This window comes from Cercospora beticola, chromosome 4 (assembly GCF_033473495.1).
Source record: "Cercospora beticola chromosome 4, complete sequence".
Classification (NCBI taxonomy): Eukaryota; Fungi; Ascomycota; class Dothideomycetes; order Mycosphaerellales; family Mycosphaerellaceae; genus Cercospora; species Cercospora beticola.
The window spans coordinates 3,054,455-3,069,414 of record NC_088938.1 but is presented as its reverse complement, the minus strand read 5'-3'; the positions used below and the strand labels follow the sequence as shown (position 1 = coordinate 3,069,414).

The following is a 14,960-nucleotide window of genomic DNA, read 5'->3' as shown; positions in this document are numbered from 1 at the left end:
CTTGCACAGCCAAGATCTCCATTCTCCACATCTTTCGCATCCCCCAGCCGCAGCTCGCAAGTCTCGCCTCGCTCACAAACACCACGCACCCCATCACCACCTCTCCCCTCCACCCCGCTGCATTATTTTCACGAGCGCAGTCTGATCGCGTGCACCGCTCGCACCGCTCCACCCCCTCACCCGCGCCCTTCGCCCCGCCATGGGTCTTCCGTAAGTCCCTTCCAAACACAAACTCCACCTCTTGCGCTCATGCGCTCGCGCTGGGCGCGTGCTGGTCGCGACCCAGTTTTGCCGCGCATGAGCCACGCCACAACGCGAACCTGAGGCTAATGTCACCACCCAACGTGTAGCATCTGGCGCGATCCCGACGAGAAATGCGCCAGCAATAGACCCAAACAGACCGACTTCTGGCCGCCGACTCTTGCGCGCTCAACCATTCGCAGGCGGCCTTCGGTCCATGGCCGCAGGGCGAATCGCGCCAGCCTGCGCCGCGAGCCTTCAGGACTTCCGCCACGATTCGAGCGATCGCCTCCACCGTCTGTCGGCTTCAATGGACTGCACGATCCGCGACGCCGTGACGACCGACGTGTGCCGCCTATCTCGAGCCTCCTCGAAGCTGCTGAGCAGAACTCCAGTCAAGCAAGATCTGAGCCGCCTCCGCCCCCGGTGCCCGAGTCGCGCAACTACTGGGGAGGAGATGCCAACCCGAATACCGCGCGTCGTCGATACAATGAGTACATGGAGATTGGCGCCGAGCGCGAACGCCAACGGCGACGCCAGCTGCGCATGCGACAGACCATGCTGACGGGACGTCTGCGCGGAAACAGAGAACTACTCACAGTACATGCCTCTGAAAGCACTGAATCTGGCGAGGAGCGAATCTCATCGAGTCCTACCGCAGACCAAGACGGCTTTTCTCAGCCCATCCACACCATAGTGTTGGACCCAAATGAACCATTGCGCATCTTGCGCTCCCCGGAGCCAATACATCGGAACGACACAGAAGAGGCACGTCGAAGTAATCTTCCTACGCCACCTCTGGAAGCGTCGGGAGACGACAGCTTGTTCGTGCCAGAGTCAGACACCATCACCGTCAACCGACCCTCGCTCCGCCGTGCGCACCCTCTCAGCCATGCTTGGCGACCCGACTCGCCGGTCGATGGACTTGGAGATCGGATTCGCAGCCCAACACCTGGCGATGGCTGGGAGATCATACGGACAACCATCACCCCAGACGAGTCCTTACCGAGTGCGGAGAGCAGCTTCGCCAGTGCTGCTGCCAGCAGATCCTTCAACACCTCGAGCAGCAGCACACAAATCACCGATCCGGAGAGTGGAGACGAGAATCAGGAGAATTCTGGCGAGGGCTGTGAAGACATCGAAGAGGATGAGATGGTTTCCACGGAAGCAGAAGCGATCACCACAGAAGCATTTGCCGAGGATATTTATTTTCACGAGATGCGCACTCCAGAAGGCCGTCAACGCATAGCTCGTCATCAGCGCATACGCGACCGGGATGGCAATCGCTTTGCTTTGGCTACAGAACCAGCTCGTGTTGATATTGGCTTCCGGCTGATCGAGGAGGCTCTGGAGTCGGAGGAAGGCAGGACACGTGTGCTGGCCACGCGACACCACTCTGAGGAAGACCGCAGGCACTTTCGTGACATGCTTGAGACCACGAGGCGGGTGCGTGAGCGACAGCTGCGTGAAAGTCGTGACGGTCAAGATCAAGATGACACTGAACCCGCTGTTCGGCGGCATTACAGTCAGGTCGTTCGCGACACTGTCAACGAGACGAGGAGCCAAGTCAATGACTACTTTCGTCGCTTCACAGCAGATACACTTGCATCGGTGCAAAGCAACCAACGCAACCGCTCGCCTCCACCCCAATACCAAGCACGGCCAGTGGATGGTCCTCTCTCGGACGGTTACGACTCAGATGACGCTGCCGCTGAAATGCGCGCTCTTTATACCATCCAGCAGGCTGATTCTACGCAGTCGGCACAGGTTTCGCAGGACGAACCTGAGGCTCACCCTGTTTCGCCGCCAGCTGCTCGTTCAGAGCGAGAGGTCTCTGAAGCACTTCTGACTGGCGATGTTCAAGACCTGGATTCGATGCGCAGGATTGTGGAACGACTCGCTGCACGAGACGATGTGCCGGAAGAGTGGTGGATGAGCATGGGCCTCAATCTGTCACGCTCCAGACCACGCGCGCCTCGTCGCTCGAACGGCAGGGTTGGCGACAACAGTGTTCCCGAGAGCAGGGTGCGCGCTGGCCGTGTCGGCAGATCAACAGCAGAGCGCGGAAGTGCGAGGCTATAGTGGAGTCTTCTCGATGCAAGTGAGCAAGCTGTGCTATGCAGGAGGCAAGCTATCGAAGCCCGGCTGGAAAGTCTTGTCGCGAGATCGGAGCTCTCCCATGAGACCGCGGCGCGACAGACACTTACGAATTATGCTGAGGCCGTTGTGGATCGAGCTTCCGAGCTTCTCGAGCAATTCGCAGGAATGCGACGCACGCGCATGAGCCTTGCGTGGGCCTTGTACGAATGCGTGCAAGATACCGAGAGGGCTGAGGAGCGAGCTCAGCAAGCCTGGAGAGAAGTCGCCACGCGAGACGCCGAAATTCAACAGCTCCGCGATAATCAAGACACGACTCAGGCAGCTGTAACGCTGGCTTCGATGAGATGCGCTGCAAGGGTTGCCACTGAGAGTGCTAGAGCCGAGTGGCCGGAGGGCGCGAGCAGTGTATTACTAGGATGATGATCGTTCTGACGAAAAGCTTACGAATAAGCATGGTACTGCTGAAGGAGGAATGCATGATGGCATACTATGAATAGTCCGCAAAGCCATAGAGCTTTGCGAGCGAATGTATGATGTTCATTTCGCCACCAACGTGTCTCATTCCCTATCATTGAAATAACTAGAGAGTTTCTTGATCTGACAGTTCGTGATACTGTCCGTGTACATGACATCTGATCCAACGGAGGAATGCAATTCGCGGAGGCCATGTCTGTACAGGAAACGGTGGAACTGAGCACCCAAGGGACACTTCATACTGTTCAATCAAGAAGCTTTTTTCTCATTTCTGTGATCATACATCATATAGCTGAAAACCTTCCCTCACACATATCAAGGAACCCTCAATCTAAAACCTCGACTCAACCTTCTTCTCAATGTCTTGCAGAGCCCAATCACTCCTCATCTTCTTACTCCTGACCTCATCCGCCTGCTTCTTGGTGAAACCTCTCGCTTGCGTGGCAGGGTTATATCCAATCTTCGTCTTCTGTGCAACCTCCTCATCGCTGACCTTCTTTGGTGCAGCGCCATCTGCTCTCTTGTAAACTGTCACGACCACAGCACCTCCCAACCCAAGGTTGTGTTGCAACGCAACAGTGGTGTCTGGAACAAGACGGTTGTTGGCCCAACCTCGCAAGTGCCAGACCAGTTCGGCACATTGAGCAATACCTGTTGCGCCTAGAGGGTGACCCTTGGAGATGAGACCTCCGGAGGGGTTGATGACCATTTTTCCGCCGTAGGTGATATCTCCGTTGCGGACCATTTCGTGGGCTTTACCTGTTGGACATAATTTCATTGCGTCGATTGTGATCATTTCGTTTGCGGAGAAGCAGTCGTGGAGTTCGCAGACTTTGACGTCGGATGGCTTGACGCCGGCTTCTTCCATGGCGGTTTTGGCGGCGTAGGCGGTCATGTCGAAGCCCATGAGGTCGATGGAGGAGCGGGAGAAGAGGCTTGGAGCGTCGGTTGCGAGGGTTTGGCCGGCGATGAGGATTGCTTGGTCGCGGAGGTGGGGGCGCTCGTTGAGGTATTTCTCGGAAACGAGGACTGCGGCGGCGCCACCGTCGCTGGTTGGGCAGCATTGGAGTTTCGTGAGAGGTTCGTGGATCATGGTGGATTTCATGACTTGGTCGAGGGAGTATTCGTCCATGAACTGGGAGTATGGGTTGCGTTTTGAGTGTTCGTGGTTGATGCGGCCGATCTCAGCAAAGTCCTCGGTCTTTGCGCCGTACTTCTCCATGTACTCGCGGCCAGCGTTGCCGAAGAATTGGGCGGCTTCGGGGGCGTTGGTACGTCCGCGAGTTGCTTGCATCATGAGGCCTGTGGTGCCGGTTGGGTTGGCACGATCACGGAAGTAGGATTGGAGAGAGCCTGGGTTCATCTTCTCGAAGCCCACGACAAGGACTGCATCGGCCATGCCGCCTGCAATCATGGTGCGGCCGAGGTGCAGACCCGTGGAGCCAGTAGAGCAGTTGTTGTTGACGTTGTAGATGGGGATTTGTGTCATGCCGAATTGGTAGAAGACTCGCTGTCCGCAGGTGGAGTCGCCATAGCAGTAGCATGCAACGCCAGCGTCGATGTCATCGTAGTTCGTTTGTGCGTCTACAAGAGCTTTGATGCCTGCCTCGTAACCCAGCTCTGTTTGACAATAGACATTAGTGGATAGCTCTTTCTATGCCTGGGGAACAACAGTCCTTACCAGTATAGTCGACCTTTCCTCTGGGCTTGATGAACTTGGTCATGCCCACGCCCAAGACGTAGACCTAGAGAGATCATGTCAGCACATTCCAGCAATGAGTATAGATGCAAGAAAACACAACATACCGGAGGCTTGTTCTTTGCTGCTTTGGCGGCCATGATTGCGTTTGCGGTGCTTGTGGATGTCTGTGAATGTCTCTGGAAGATTATATCGCAAGAAATGAGATGACAGGAACTTTGCTAAATAGATTTTGCACTCGACTCGAAAGATACTCGTCGTGCTAAGCTGATGAACACGGGCGTGGCGGGGACAAAGCTGGGGATTTTGGCTGAGCCGCAGGCCGAGGTTGTCGATGTCATCCTCACTGCAGGAACTTGCCCATGCAAGCATGGCTATTTTGCCGCATTTGCCGCCTCATGTAGAGACTGTATCAAGCACAATTTCAATGCCACGGCTCGAACATGCTTGAAATGGCCGACTTTTGCTAGTGACTTCATGTTGATCAGCGCCCTTCAATGCTGTACCATATTGGCATGTTGCTGATTGGCGCCGAGAGCGGTGATCATACTCGGGACTTATCGCGACGTCTCCATGCATCGGATGAGAATCTCGACATTTACTTGGACATTTCTCGGACGCAAGAGTACTGGGTATCATGTGGTACTGTTTGTATCGAAGAACGATCTTTGACTGACGCCCGGCAATGAAGTTCAGTTTTCTCATTCCGTATCGCGTAGCTCTAGGTGTCGCCGTCAGCCTCTGCGGTGCGTGAAGCAGAAGTCCAGCAAAAGGCCAAGCTAGAAAGTACACCTTTGTCTTTCATGATGATGCCGCTCTTCAAAACGCCCGATGATACCCGCAAGCCGTGCCCATGCATTTCAGTCGTCTATGAACGTGGCTTCTCCTTCTTCTCCTTCCACAGGGCGCTGAGACCGACACCAGACACCTTGACGACCTTGAAACGCACACCAGGAATATCACCCTTGGCCTTGCCCTTACGACCGAAACCAGCGAGCAGGACCTCGTCGTTCTCGTCGACGAAGTTCAAGCAACCGTCATTTGGCACTGCGCTTGTTAGCAGTGTATCAACATTCCAGGATTGTGATATATCGTACCGAAAGCGGTGACCTTCTTGCCGTTCTTGATGAGCTGCACACGCACGCACTTTCGGATGGCGGAGTTTGGCTGCTTGGCCTCAACACCGACCTTTTCGAGGACAATGCCCTTGGCGTGGGAAGAACCCTTCAATTCTTGTCAGTGTCTGTCCGTACTTCAAACTACGCCCAACCATTCTCCATCTGACTTGTCCACCTCCTCTGCATCTCTGTTTTCCGCATCTATTCGTGGGGTTGTACGTACTCCGAATGGCGAGGACTTGTATGCGGTACCCAACAGTCTCTTCTTGTAGTGGAGATCTGCCCACTGCTGCTCACGGCGGTGGTTGCGGAGCTTGCGCGCGGCCAAAAGACCTCTTGGCTTTCCCTTACCCATGATGGCTGCGAATATCTGTTAGTTGTTGTTGGCCAAGAAGATTGTTCGAGATTTTGTGGCGGATGCGTGCGGTGTTCGGGGCGGTCGGGTGCGCAATGCGACGTCGAATAGTTCGCTGGTGCTGGTGCTCGTCCAAGGTGCGGGATTGTGTCGACTTACCGGTGTTGTTGTGTCGAGTGGCAGATGTCGATGGGCGCTGGCTCAAGTCAAGTCGTTGGCGGCAGAGGATTTCGAGCGAAAGGTGCGAGTGCTCAGGCTTGGCGCGGGAGGAGCCGCACTGCCATCTGCCTCACGTCTCGTACTTCGTGCTCACTCTCACAGTGGTAGCACATGTGTCATATGGGCCGTCAATGGCACCGCGAGACATCACACTGTGAAGATCGATGGTATTCTGTATTTATCTTGATTCTTTTACGAGGCCTCGGGTATCTCGCAATCCATCCTTGGACTTGGAGCGCCATCGTCCATCCGCGTCGCCTTCCTTCCCAACTTTTTCACTTTCCCCACTCAACGAGTACTCCGCTGCCAGCATGCAATCTTGGCTGTGCTGAATGGCAACACAGCTGTTTTCCGTGGTGCTTTGTTGCAGCGTTTTCAATTGCGTTTGCGTTTTGGTGGCCTCGAGCGCAGCGGCTTCATAGTCAACACGTCCGCTGGAATGTCTAGGAAAGCCTGGCGGTTCAGCCTGATGAGAGAACATAGCATCTGGTCTAGCTTCTCGACGAAGTTTTTGGCGCTAGCCATGCGTTTGCATTTTTTGCCGAAGCTGTGAGGTCCCTGCGAATCTGCTGGTCGTTAGCTGAACAGTCACTGATGAATTGGCTTGTTGGGCACTATGTCTACGCACCAGGATCGAAATCCAGCCACGAGCCATCAGCGTCCCAGCCCGTGAATTTGAATTGTGGATAAGAAGCTTTCCTCTTCTTCATGCCAGTGATGACCGAGTTCACAAGAGCCTCGTTCACATAATCGGGAACAGGTGCGTTCTTGTCCAGAAAAGCCCTGACGAAGGGGGCGCTGACTGCTTCACCATGCTCCATTGATGTGTACGCTCTGATGGCTCGTTTCCGGTAAGACTCAATACACTGCGCCATGTGGTTCTTCGATTTCTCTGATTGCTGAGGGTTTCTTGCGCGGCAGATAATCTCGAGAACCCCGGCTTCAAATTTGCGTTTCTGCCCTGCTGATTGCGCCTGCCACACCTCTCTTGCTGCTACTTGTGCCGCCTTGTGACCTAGCGGGGTTGACGCGCCGCGGTCCTCGCAGATCGCTGGTACTAGAAGTTCGACAAACCACAGTTCAGCTTTGCTTGGGCGACCTGCTGGAAGTGGAGGCTTGGAAGTGCAGTCATTCGTTGCATTCTTCAGGAGATGGGAGTCGTTGGCGTCGCTTGACCCAAGCTTGACAGTTACGAGGTCGGCAGCGTGACCACTGTCGCTGTTGTCTGCCTGAGAGACCTCAGCGTCGGTTTCTTCGTTGCCGCGGTCCAGCACGATGAGTTCGCCGTCGGGCTTCTGGATGCCATCAACAATCAGCATCGGATCCCGAGCCCCATTTCCGTTTCTCTCATCGTCCTGAACATTCATCTTGTCTACCTCAGCACCAGTAGCTACTGATTCAACTGATGTGTCGCCAGAATCAGCTGTCGCGGGCTCGTCCAAGCTACTGATATAGCCCATAATGGAAGTTCGATAGGTCCTCATGAACACAAGAACGGCCGCCACCGCACATTGTTGCATGTTGGTCTGGTCGACTGCGAGCGACCACCACTTCTTAGCATCGGCGGTCTGCGCGGCCCAGAATATCTCGGTAAGACTATCGATGGTCTCAGATGGCGGGTTACTACTGAGCCTGTGCTGCAAGGTGTTGCCAACATGGTGCTTGAACAGCTCTTTGCCGCGCAGGTGCTGGTCCATTGGAGGTTGCGTGGCGAGTCCGTGGATGTCAGTATCTGGCGGTTCAGTGCTGGAACAAGCCATCTCGGCGCGCTGGTGCTGGGCTCACCGCGCAGGTGACGAGTAGAGGGGAACAATGTCGTGGTCAAGAACTTTGGAGCAGAAATGTTTGGCTAGTGCGAAGCGCGGCAGGGATCGCGCGCGCCTGATTGTCGAAGGCAGGTGCAGCCACGGACTTCAACGGCTCGCAAGGCGACAGCGAAGTTGAGCGCTCGAAGTTCATACATCGACCGCACTGGATACTCAGAGCGGCAGCTCGCAATGCTCGCTCACACGTCGATCGATGTACCTCCCTTTCGAAACAATGTCTATCCTCTGGAGCCAGATAGTACTGCTGACTCGTGCAGACTTGTCTTCGTGGCCTATGCCTTTCATCTCATTCTGCTGGTCTCCAGTTGCTGGAAAGTCGTGACATTGTCAGCACGAGCGAGTGCGCTCCCTCTCAAACTCACCGTTGATTGAGGTCCTTCGCAGAGTGTACTGAAAGATTGAGTCATATCGTTCGTAGCCAGTGATCTAGGTAATTTCCCGCAGGTTATCGCTTAGTCTTCTCCCCATTGCCCTTCACGTGTCTCGATCAAGCACCGCCCGCTCCTCCACCCACGCCGCCAACAGTCGGGATCCATCGCGTGGCCTTCTCGACTTTGCCCAAGATCACCTCGTGTCGTTGCTTCCTCTTCAGTTTCTTCTCGGCCTTCAGTTGTGCTTTCTATGCTGTCAACTCCACAGACTGAGGCACGCCATCGGCTTCGCCTGAGTTGACTTTCTTGCCAGTCTTGCTGATCTTCTCAAGGACTTGGGCATAGCTGAGGGATTCGTCTGCGGTAATCTCGGCAGTTTGCGTTTCGAGAGAGACGTTGTACTCCTTGACGCCTACGAGTATGCCACGTTAGTGCTGTGTCGGGAAAGCGAAGCGGGAGAGCACGTACCGTCGAGCTTCTTGAGGACTCTCTCCACGGCACCGGAGCAGCCACCGCAGGACATGGAGACGTTGAACTTGTACTTGTGCTCAGCCATGGTGTATAGAGATTGCGTGTTGTTCAATGGACGTTTGAGGTGTGGAGTAAGAGAGTTACGCGTGAGATGTGGGCTGGAGCGGATTGGTAATGCCGGATGAGACAAAGCGAGAAGTGGTCGGAGCAAGTGCGAGTCGCTGGTTTAATGCTTCAATTGAAGGAACTGATGGCGTGCTGACCGACACTACCACAACTTGTCCTCTTGCCTATCTGATACACGCGCAAGTCCCGTATTAGTTGGCTATTACTGCTTTGGTTGGAAACGTGCTCATCGGTACGGCTTAAATTTGGCTGACCCTTGAACTGCCGGCAGAGGTGGCGTTGCGAGGGGGAAGCGCAAAACACAGCCTAAACCTGATGTGGGCCGGAATGAAACGGCCCGATGCTTGGTCCGAGCGCTGTCACATGCGCGGACAATTGACTGAATAGATCGAAACATCGAAACAACAGCATTTTCAATTTGTTCATGTACCACCGGTTACTTTGAATCACGATATCGCCTGCAAACGAATGTAGTGTTCTTCAGTCTCAAATTCTTGGTCGATCGCGCACGAATTGCCCCAGTTCCTGCACTATTGTGATGTCTTGCGGCGAGCCTTAAGACTACAGCTTTGGGCCACCTGAGCGCAGGTCTGGACACTGGAGAATGGCATCCTCGCTAAGCTTCAAGTACCACCAGCAATTCTTGTCGTCTAGTCCGCCCTTCCAAATGTCGACCTGACTGCCATCCGCGATCTTATAGTAGCTTGGCACCAGCATCATTTTGGTGTTGGCAGCTGCAACGATCCTATCTTGCATCAGCTCACATTTCTGACCATGCGTTAGTGAAACATTTATGGGCGTGATCTCACCAGTAAGTGCCGGTATTGTTGCGAGTTGGGACGATGCACCACCTCGTGCGTGGCGATCTCGGCGGCAGGATGTTTCCGTAGACCGCATCGTTCGGAGCGCCCTCTGAGCGGGTATTAGTAGTCTTTTACCCCAATTCGAGTCACGTTTCAAGTACCGCCATAGGTCATATAGGTACCACTGTTGCGGTTGATAATATGGTATTCGTCCTTTCCAGATTGACCGACACCAGCGTAAACGAACTCAAAGCGGTCGTTCCATCTTGGGTCATTGTTCCTGAGGGCGTCCAGTGAGTTATACAGCGTATAGAGCCTTCACATGCAGGGCAAAGAACTTACCACATAACCACTTTGGTGCCATCAGCTTTATCTCCTCCTGACAAGGCGACTGCGGCTCGCCTGTCGATGTAGCTTTCGATGCGGTATGTGTTGGCGCCGATCCAGTCAGACATCTTTGCTGTGGCGTACTGGAAATAAAATTAGGCTTTGAGGTCTTTTTGAGTATTCTTACTGAAGAACTTGATGGAGCAAGACGAAAGCGATGGAAGGGGGCATGTTTTATATATCTCCTGTGTCGAGGCTAGTTTCGCTAAGCATCTCGCCGCTTCGCAGTGACAGTCATTCAATCGTCCACGTCAGAATGATAGCTTCAGACCTGCCGTATGGCCACGATAATCGTGCATTGGCTTGGAATCTGCGATTCGGACCTGGCTGCATTCGTTACACTCGGTGTGCATTAGCCATCCAACAATGATAACGGCGTCCGCAGGCTCCACATGCACCTAAGTCTCGCAGGATCTGATGACGATACTGCTTGATCTTCAGCACTTGCTGAACAGCCTCGGGATTAGATCTCTGGGATCGAAAATCCCAGAAACCAAAGCGACGAGACCAGGTTAGGACTTGGATCTCGATGTTTAATCGACTCCAAGGCATGCAAACGGTGGTGCGGGATTATTGAATTGCCTGTGGCCCCTTTGAACGCAACATCGACCTCTCGTCATCTGAAATATTGTATTAGTCAACGTATTGATCTGAAGCATGCACATGCCGTCGCAGAGACGTAGCGAGATGGAGCCATAATGTTCATGCAATACAGCCATCCTCCCCGCCGAGGCCCCTCATGCATACGAAGTCACGGCAGAACATTGTGCTGAAGCATGCGTTGCTCGGCACTTCCTGAAATACTAACCCCGGCATCTCGTGTGGAGGCGGTGTTCATCAAGATATTCGTTGACGCTTGGTGTGTGGTTCCATTGGCGTCTCACATCGGTTTTCGTCTCCGCTGGAGATAGTTTGTGCGGTCGCACGCGTTTCCATGTTGTTGCCCAAGATGGAAACATCAACGTGCCTCCCAGCCCGTTCTGTGTGAAGGCGTGTACTAGCTAGATAGGAGCTAGGTGGAGTAACGCTAAGCAACGTTGTAGCTCCCGATCCTGGTTTTGACGAAGGCCTGAGCAGCAAGGCCCGAGTGCCCGGCTACGAGGCAATGAACAATTCGGAAAGCTAAGAAGAAGAGCCGCAGCTTGACGAATGACTGATGTACAAGACACGACAGCGACGCGACCTGAGGTATGAGTTTGGCATGACTCGTTGCCGAATGCGTCATGTGTGCAATTAGACATTGAATTTCGATGCGCGAGCCGCTTTCCCAGCGTTGTCAAGCACGCGAACCTGGCGGACTGATGCTCGAGCATAGTCTGTGAAAGAAACTCGCCAAAGACCTTCAGTTTCAGTGGTCGAGTTTTGCTGGCCACAGACGTAAGTAGTCCGAAGGAATTGCACTGCTGCAGGCTTCTCGCGGGGTTGTAACAGAAGCGTGATGCTTGCGCGCCACGCAACGAGGAAGCACGGCTCTGCATGTGGAAAGTGAGGGTTGCTTTGGGACAAGAGTTGGCCGCAAGCAATGCCTGTATGCTAGCACGGCTTCTTGGTGAGACCAGTGGACAGTGTTGGACTCCAGCTCGGCTTCTCCGATACCATTGTCGATGGCCCCACCACCCTTATGCAGCATTGCCAAATGTGTACAATGCACGTATGCTCCATCGCCCGAGTGGACGCAGACAGCGAGCGGAGTGCATTTCGCAGACGTAGCACAAGCACATCGTACCAGTGTTATCCTCGGCGACTTACTTATTGGCTCTTTGATACAGCTTTCGAGGGAGGCGGCGGGTCTCCAATTGTTCGTGTCTGTGGGAAAGCGGCCACGGTTGGACAATGCACATCAAGTATGACGTGCAGGAGAACATTCGAGCTCTCCTCGGCTGGACGACGTGCGGAGTCCTGTTGAGGGAAGACCAAGAAGGAGGGCTCAAGCTCTTGCCGGTCAAGCAGTCGATGTTGTTCTACTCGGACGGAGAGGGCCGAACGGATCCATCCACCGGCACGTGCGCACGTGCCGAACGCGCTTGGCGGGGCTGTATGCGCGGCGCAGCGATGACTTCACTTTCGAGACGAGGTAAACAGAAAGTCTGCAAACGGCCACTACCGATCATGCGAGAACGATAGCACTCACGCCCGCATCGCCATGTCGACCAGCAACATACTCCAGGTCCCGTTTCGACGGACACATGCTACACAGCTGTCAGATGCAATCAAGGTCCAGATTGGTAACAAGTTTGACCAACATCCTGACTTATTCACACGCGACCTGGAGATCGTCGACCAGCTGCGCAAAGATGCCGTCAACGCACTCGAGCCGCACAGTAGCGGCATCAAGAAGCTGCAAGCGTACGCTGCTCAGCTCGTATGGCTGGGCGGCAAGTTCCCAGTCGATGTATGCTGAGGAGAAAGCTCATTTACAGTACGAGCATAGGCTGATAGGTAAGTAGATGGGTGCGAATTTCACCTGGTATCCTTCCCTAGGCTACGACACGAATCGATCTCATACCGAGAACAATATCCGCTTCGAACTTGCCAACGTTCTGTTCAACCTCGCTGCCATGTACTCGCAAATAGGACTTGCCTCGAATCGTGCCACACAGGACGGGCTGAAAAGTGCGGCGAATAGCTTTTGTTTTGCTGCTGGCGTCTTCCACCATCTCAAAGAGAACGTGATACCAGACATGAAGACTGCGCCTCCGGAGGACATGGACACCGTTACGCTTGAGGCACTTGAGGCTTTAATGTTGGCCCAGGCTCAGGAATGCTTTTGGCAAAAGGCAGTCAAAGATGGCATGAAAGATGCGATCATCGCCAAACTGGCAGCAAAAGTCAGCGATCTATACAGCGATGCGAACGAGTGGAGCTTGAAGACCAACAACATACGCAGCGAGTGGATACATCATATGAATGCGAAGCATCACCATTTTGCTGCTGCCGCACAGTATCGTGCAGCTTGCGACTGTTTGGAGAAGAGAAAATATGGAGAAGAGGTGGCACGGCTACGCGACAGCCTGAACTGCGTCAACATTGCTATGAACGAATCCAAGTGGGTGAGCAAGCTGGTACTTGCAGACCTGAACGGCTTGAAGAACAGGGTGTCAGAAGACTTCAAGCGAGCCGAAAAGGATAACGACACCATCTATCTGATCCCCGAGCCACCAAAGAGCGAGCTAAGGCCGCTGGATCGCGCGAGCATGGTGCAATCACGCGTGCCGAAGGAAGTGTCGAATTCGCAGGAGATGCTGGGCGAGAAGAGTGAGCTTGGCAAGCCGCTTTTCTCGAAGTTGGTACCCTATGCTGTACACGTTGCTGCCTCAATATACTCGGACCGGCGAGATCGATTGGTGAACAATACGATCATCGCGGAGCTGGACGCTTTGACTTTGAGGATCCACGAGTTGCTTTCGAGCTTGAACCTTCCAGGATCGCTACAAGCACTTGAGAAACCCCTTGGGCTACCACCGGCGTTAGCGAGCCATGCTGACGAAGTGCGACAATTTGGAGGTGTGCATCGTTTGCACAGTACCATCGCAGACACAGAAAAGCTGAAATCCAACAACCGGGCATTATATCAAGAAGGCATCGACCTCTTACGCACCGAAGCAAGCGAAGACGAAGCTGCGAGGAGGAAATACGGAACAGATCGATGGGCTCGTCCGGCAGGAAGCGAAGCTGGGAAGAAGCTCTACGATCAGATCAGTGCTATTGATGGCTGGCTGAAAGCTGCCGATACCACAGATCGGACTGTGCTCAACAGGCTTCGCGAAAATGAAAGTCTGATACGACTCCTTGGCGGCAGCAATCGTGATCTCGAGGACTATGTTCCCTCCTCGCGTCGAGCCACAATGACAGCAAAGGTCGAACGAGAAGCAAACGCACTTCGAGCAACACTGAATGAGGTCTCCCGGCTGGAGTCAAGGCGAAGGAAGAAGGTTGAGGCTTTGCGAGTGAAAGTCAAGGAAGACGATGTTCAGCCTGAGCTTCGCGCGGAGTCTAATAAACTAGAGCGCGAATTTCCGATGATGCCGATTCAGGCCTCACAATTCGAGAGCCTGTTCGACGAGCGACTCAAGATGTACGACGTCGACCAATCATCCCTGAAAACGGAAGAGCGTGAACAAGATGTCTTGCTTCAGCGTGTCAAAGATGCAAACCAGTCCTTCCAAAACGCTAAGCGAGGCGACAGTAGTTCCAAGGAACGAGAAGAAGCTCTTCAAAACCTGGAGAATGCTTACACTGCATACAAGGAGATCATGAAGAACCTTGAAGTGGGACGGAAATTCTACAATGACCTCAGTGGTATTACCATGAAGTTCAGAGACGAATGCCGATCCTTCTTCGCGCAACGACGTAGCGAGGCATCGAACCTGGAGTCTGATGTCTCCGATGCTCTTGCCGGTCTGCAGCTACAGCAGACCACGCAAGCCAGCCTGTTGCAGGAGAGAGCGGCCGAGGCTGCGTCACGACGCGGCAGTGTCCAGCCTCATCCACCTGAAGACGCTATCCCGGCTCCAATACCCCAGCGTGTCTCCGCGCAACCGCCTCCTGTGGCCAATGTACAGAGCCCGGTGCACGCCGTTCCGGCGAACCAGACGTGGAACGAGAACATGCCGATCGTGTTTGGGGGAGGATCTGGAGCAGCACAGGGCAAAGCAGCGCAGACTTGGGATCCGAGCAAAGGGCTACAATTCGCGAAGAAGTGATCGAGGAGGCTAATCGCTGTCTTCGAAAGATGTGAGAGATCATCTTTGCAATATGTAAATAACGAGCG

The 14,960-nt window shown here is 54.1% G+C and overlaps 7 protein-coding genes across 7 annotated transcripts; 2 read left to right on the top strand and 5 right to left on the bottom strand.

Moving 5' to 3' along the window:
• Positions 1 to 199: 199 nt before the first annotated feature.
• Positions 200 to 2,322, top strand: RHO25_006850 (uncharacterized protein; the record flags this gene model as incomplete). Its single annotated transcript, XM_023597646.2, has 2 exons — positions 200 to 210; positions 351 to 2,322. The coding sequence occupies 2 exons, from the start codon at positions 200 to 202 to the stop codon at positions 2,320 to 2,322; spliced, it is 1,983 nt and encodes a 660-aa protein (XP_023451815.1).
• An 823-nt stretch (positions 2,323 to 3,145) lies between these two features.
• On the bottom strand, positions 3,146 to 4,653 carry RHO25_006849 (uncharacterized protein; the record flags this gene model as incomplete). The annotated part of the gene is made up of 3 exons (XM_023597645.2): positions 3,146 to 4,434; positions 4,496 to 4,559; positions 4,621 to 4,653. 3 exons carry the CDS (start codon positions 4,651 to 4,653, stop codon positions 3,146 to 3,148), a joined length of 1,386 nt encoding a protein of 461 aa, XP_023452628.1.
• A 728-nt stretch (positions 4,654 to 5,381) lies between these two features.
• Positions 5,382 to 5,986, bottom strand: RPS23 (40S ribosomal uS12 domain-containing protein; the record flags this gene model as incomplete). The annotated part of the gene is made up of 3 exons (XM_023597644.2): positions 5,382 to 5,560; positions 5,611 to 5,737; positions 5,855 to 5,986. 3 exons carry the CDS (start codon positions 5,984 to 5,986, stop codon positions 5,382 to 5,384), a joined length of 438 nt encoding a protein of 145 aa, XP_023452627.2.
• A 594-nt stretch (positions 5,987 to 6,580) lies between these two features.
• On the bottom strand, positions 6,581 to 7,965 carry RHO25_006847 (uncharacterized protein; the record flags this gene model as incomplete). The annotated part of the gene is made up of 2 exons (XM_065602849.1): positions 6,581 to 6,771; positions 6,834 to 7,965. 2 exons carry the CDS (start codon positions 7,963 to 7,965, stop codon positions 6,581 to 6,583), a joined length of 1,323 nt encoding a protein of 440 aa, XP_065458921.1.
• Positions 7,966 to 8,650: 685 nt separating this feature from the next.
• Positions 8,651 to 8,958, bottom strand: RHO25_006846 (uncharacterized protein; the record flags this gene model as incomplete). Its single annotated transcript, XM_023597643.2, has 2 exons — positions 8,651 to 8,814; positions 8,871 to 8,958. The coding sequence occupies 2 exons, from the start codon at positions 8,956 to 8,958 to the stop codon at positions 8,651 to 8,653; spliced, it is 252 nt and encodes an 83-aa protein (XP_023452965.1).
• A 602-nt stretch (positions 8,959 to 9,560) lies between these two features.
• Positions 9,561 to 10,257, bottom strand: RHO25_006845 (uncharacterized protein; the record flags this gene model as incomplete). Its single annotated transcript, XM_023597642.1, has 4 exons — positions 9,561 to 9,744; positions 9,809 to 9,911; positions 9,964 to 10,082; positions 10,145 to 10,257. The coding sequence occupies 4 exons, from the start codon at positions 10,255 to 10,257 to the stop codon at positions 9,561 to 9,563; spliced, it is 519 nt and encodes a 172-aa protein (XP_023452964.1).
• Positions 10,258 to 12,332: 2,075 nt separating this feature from the next.
• RHO25_006844 (uncharacterized protein) lies at positions 12,333 to 14,892 on the top strand (the record flags this gene model as incomplete). Its single annotated transcript, XM_023597641.2, has 2 exons — positions 12,333 to 12,581; positions 12,637 to 14,892. The coding sequence occupies 2 exons, from the start codon at positions 12,333 to 12,335 to the stop codon at positions 14,890 to 14,892; spliced, it is 2,505 nt and encodes an 834-aa protein (XP_023452967.1).
• Between the last annotated feature and the right edge of the window lie 68 nt (positions 14,893 to 14,960).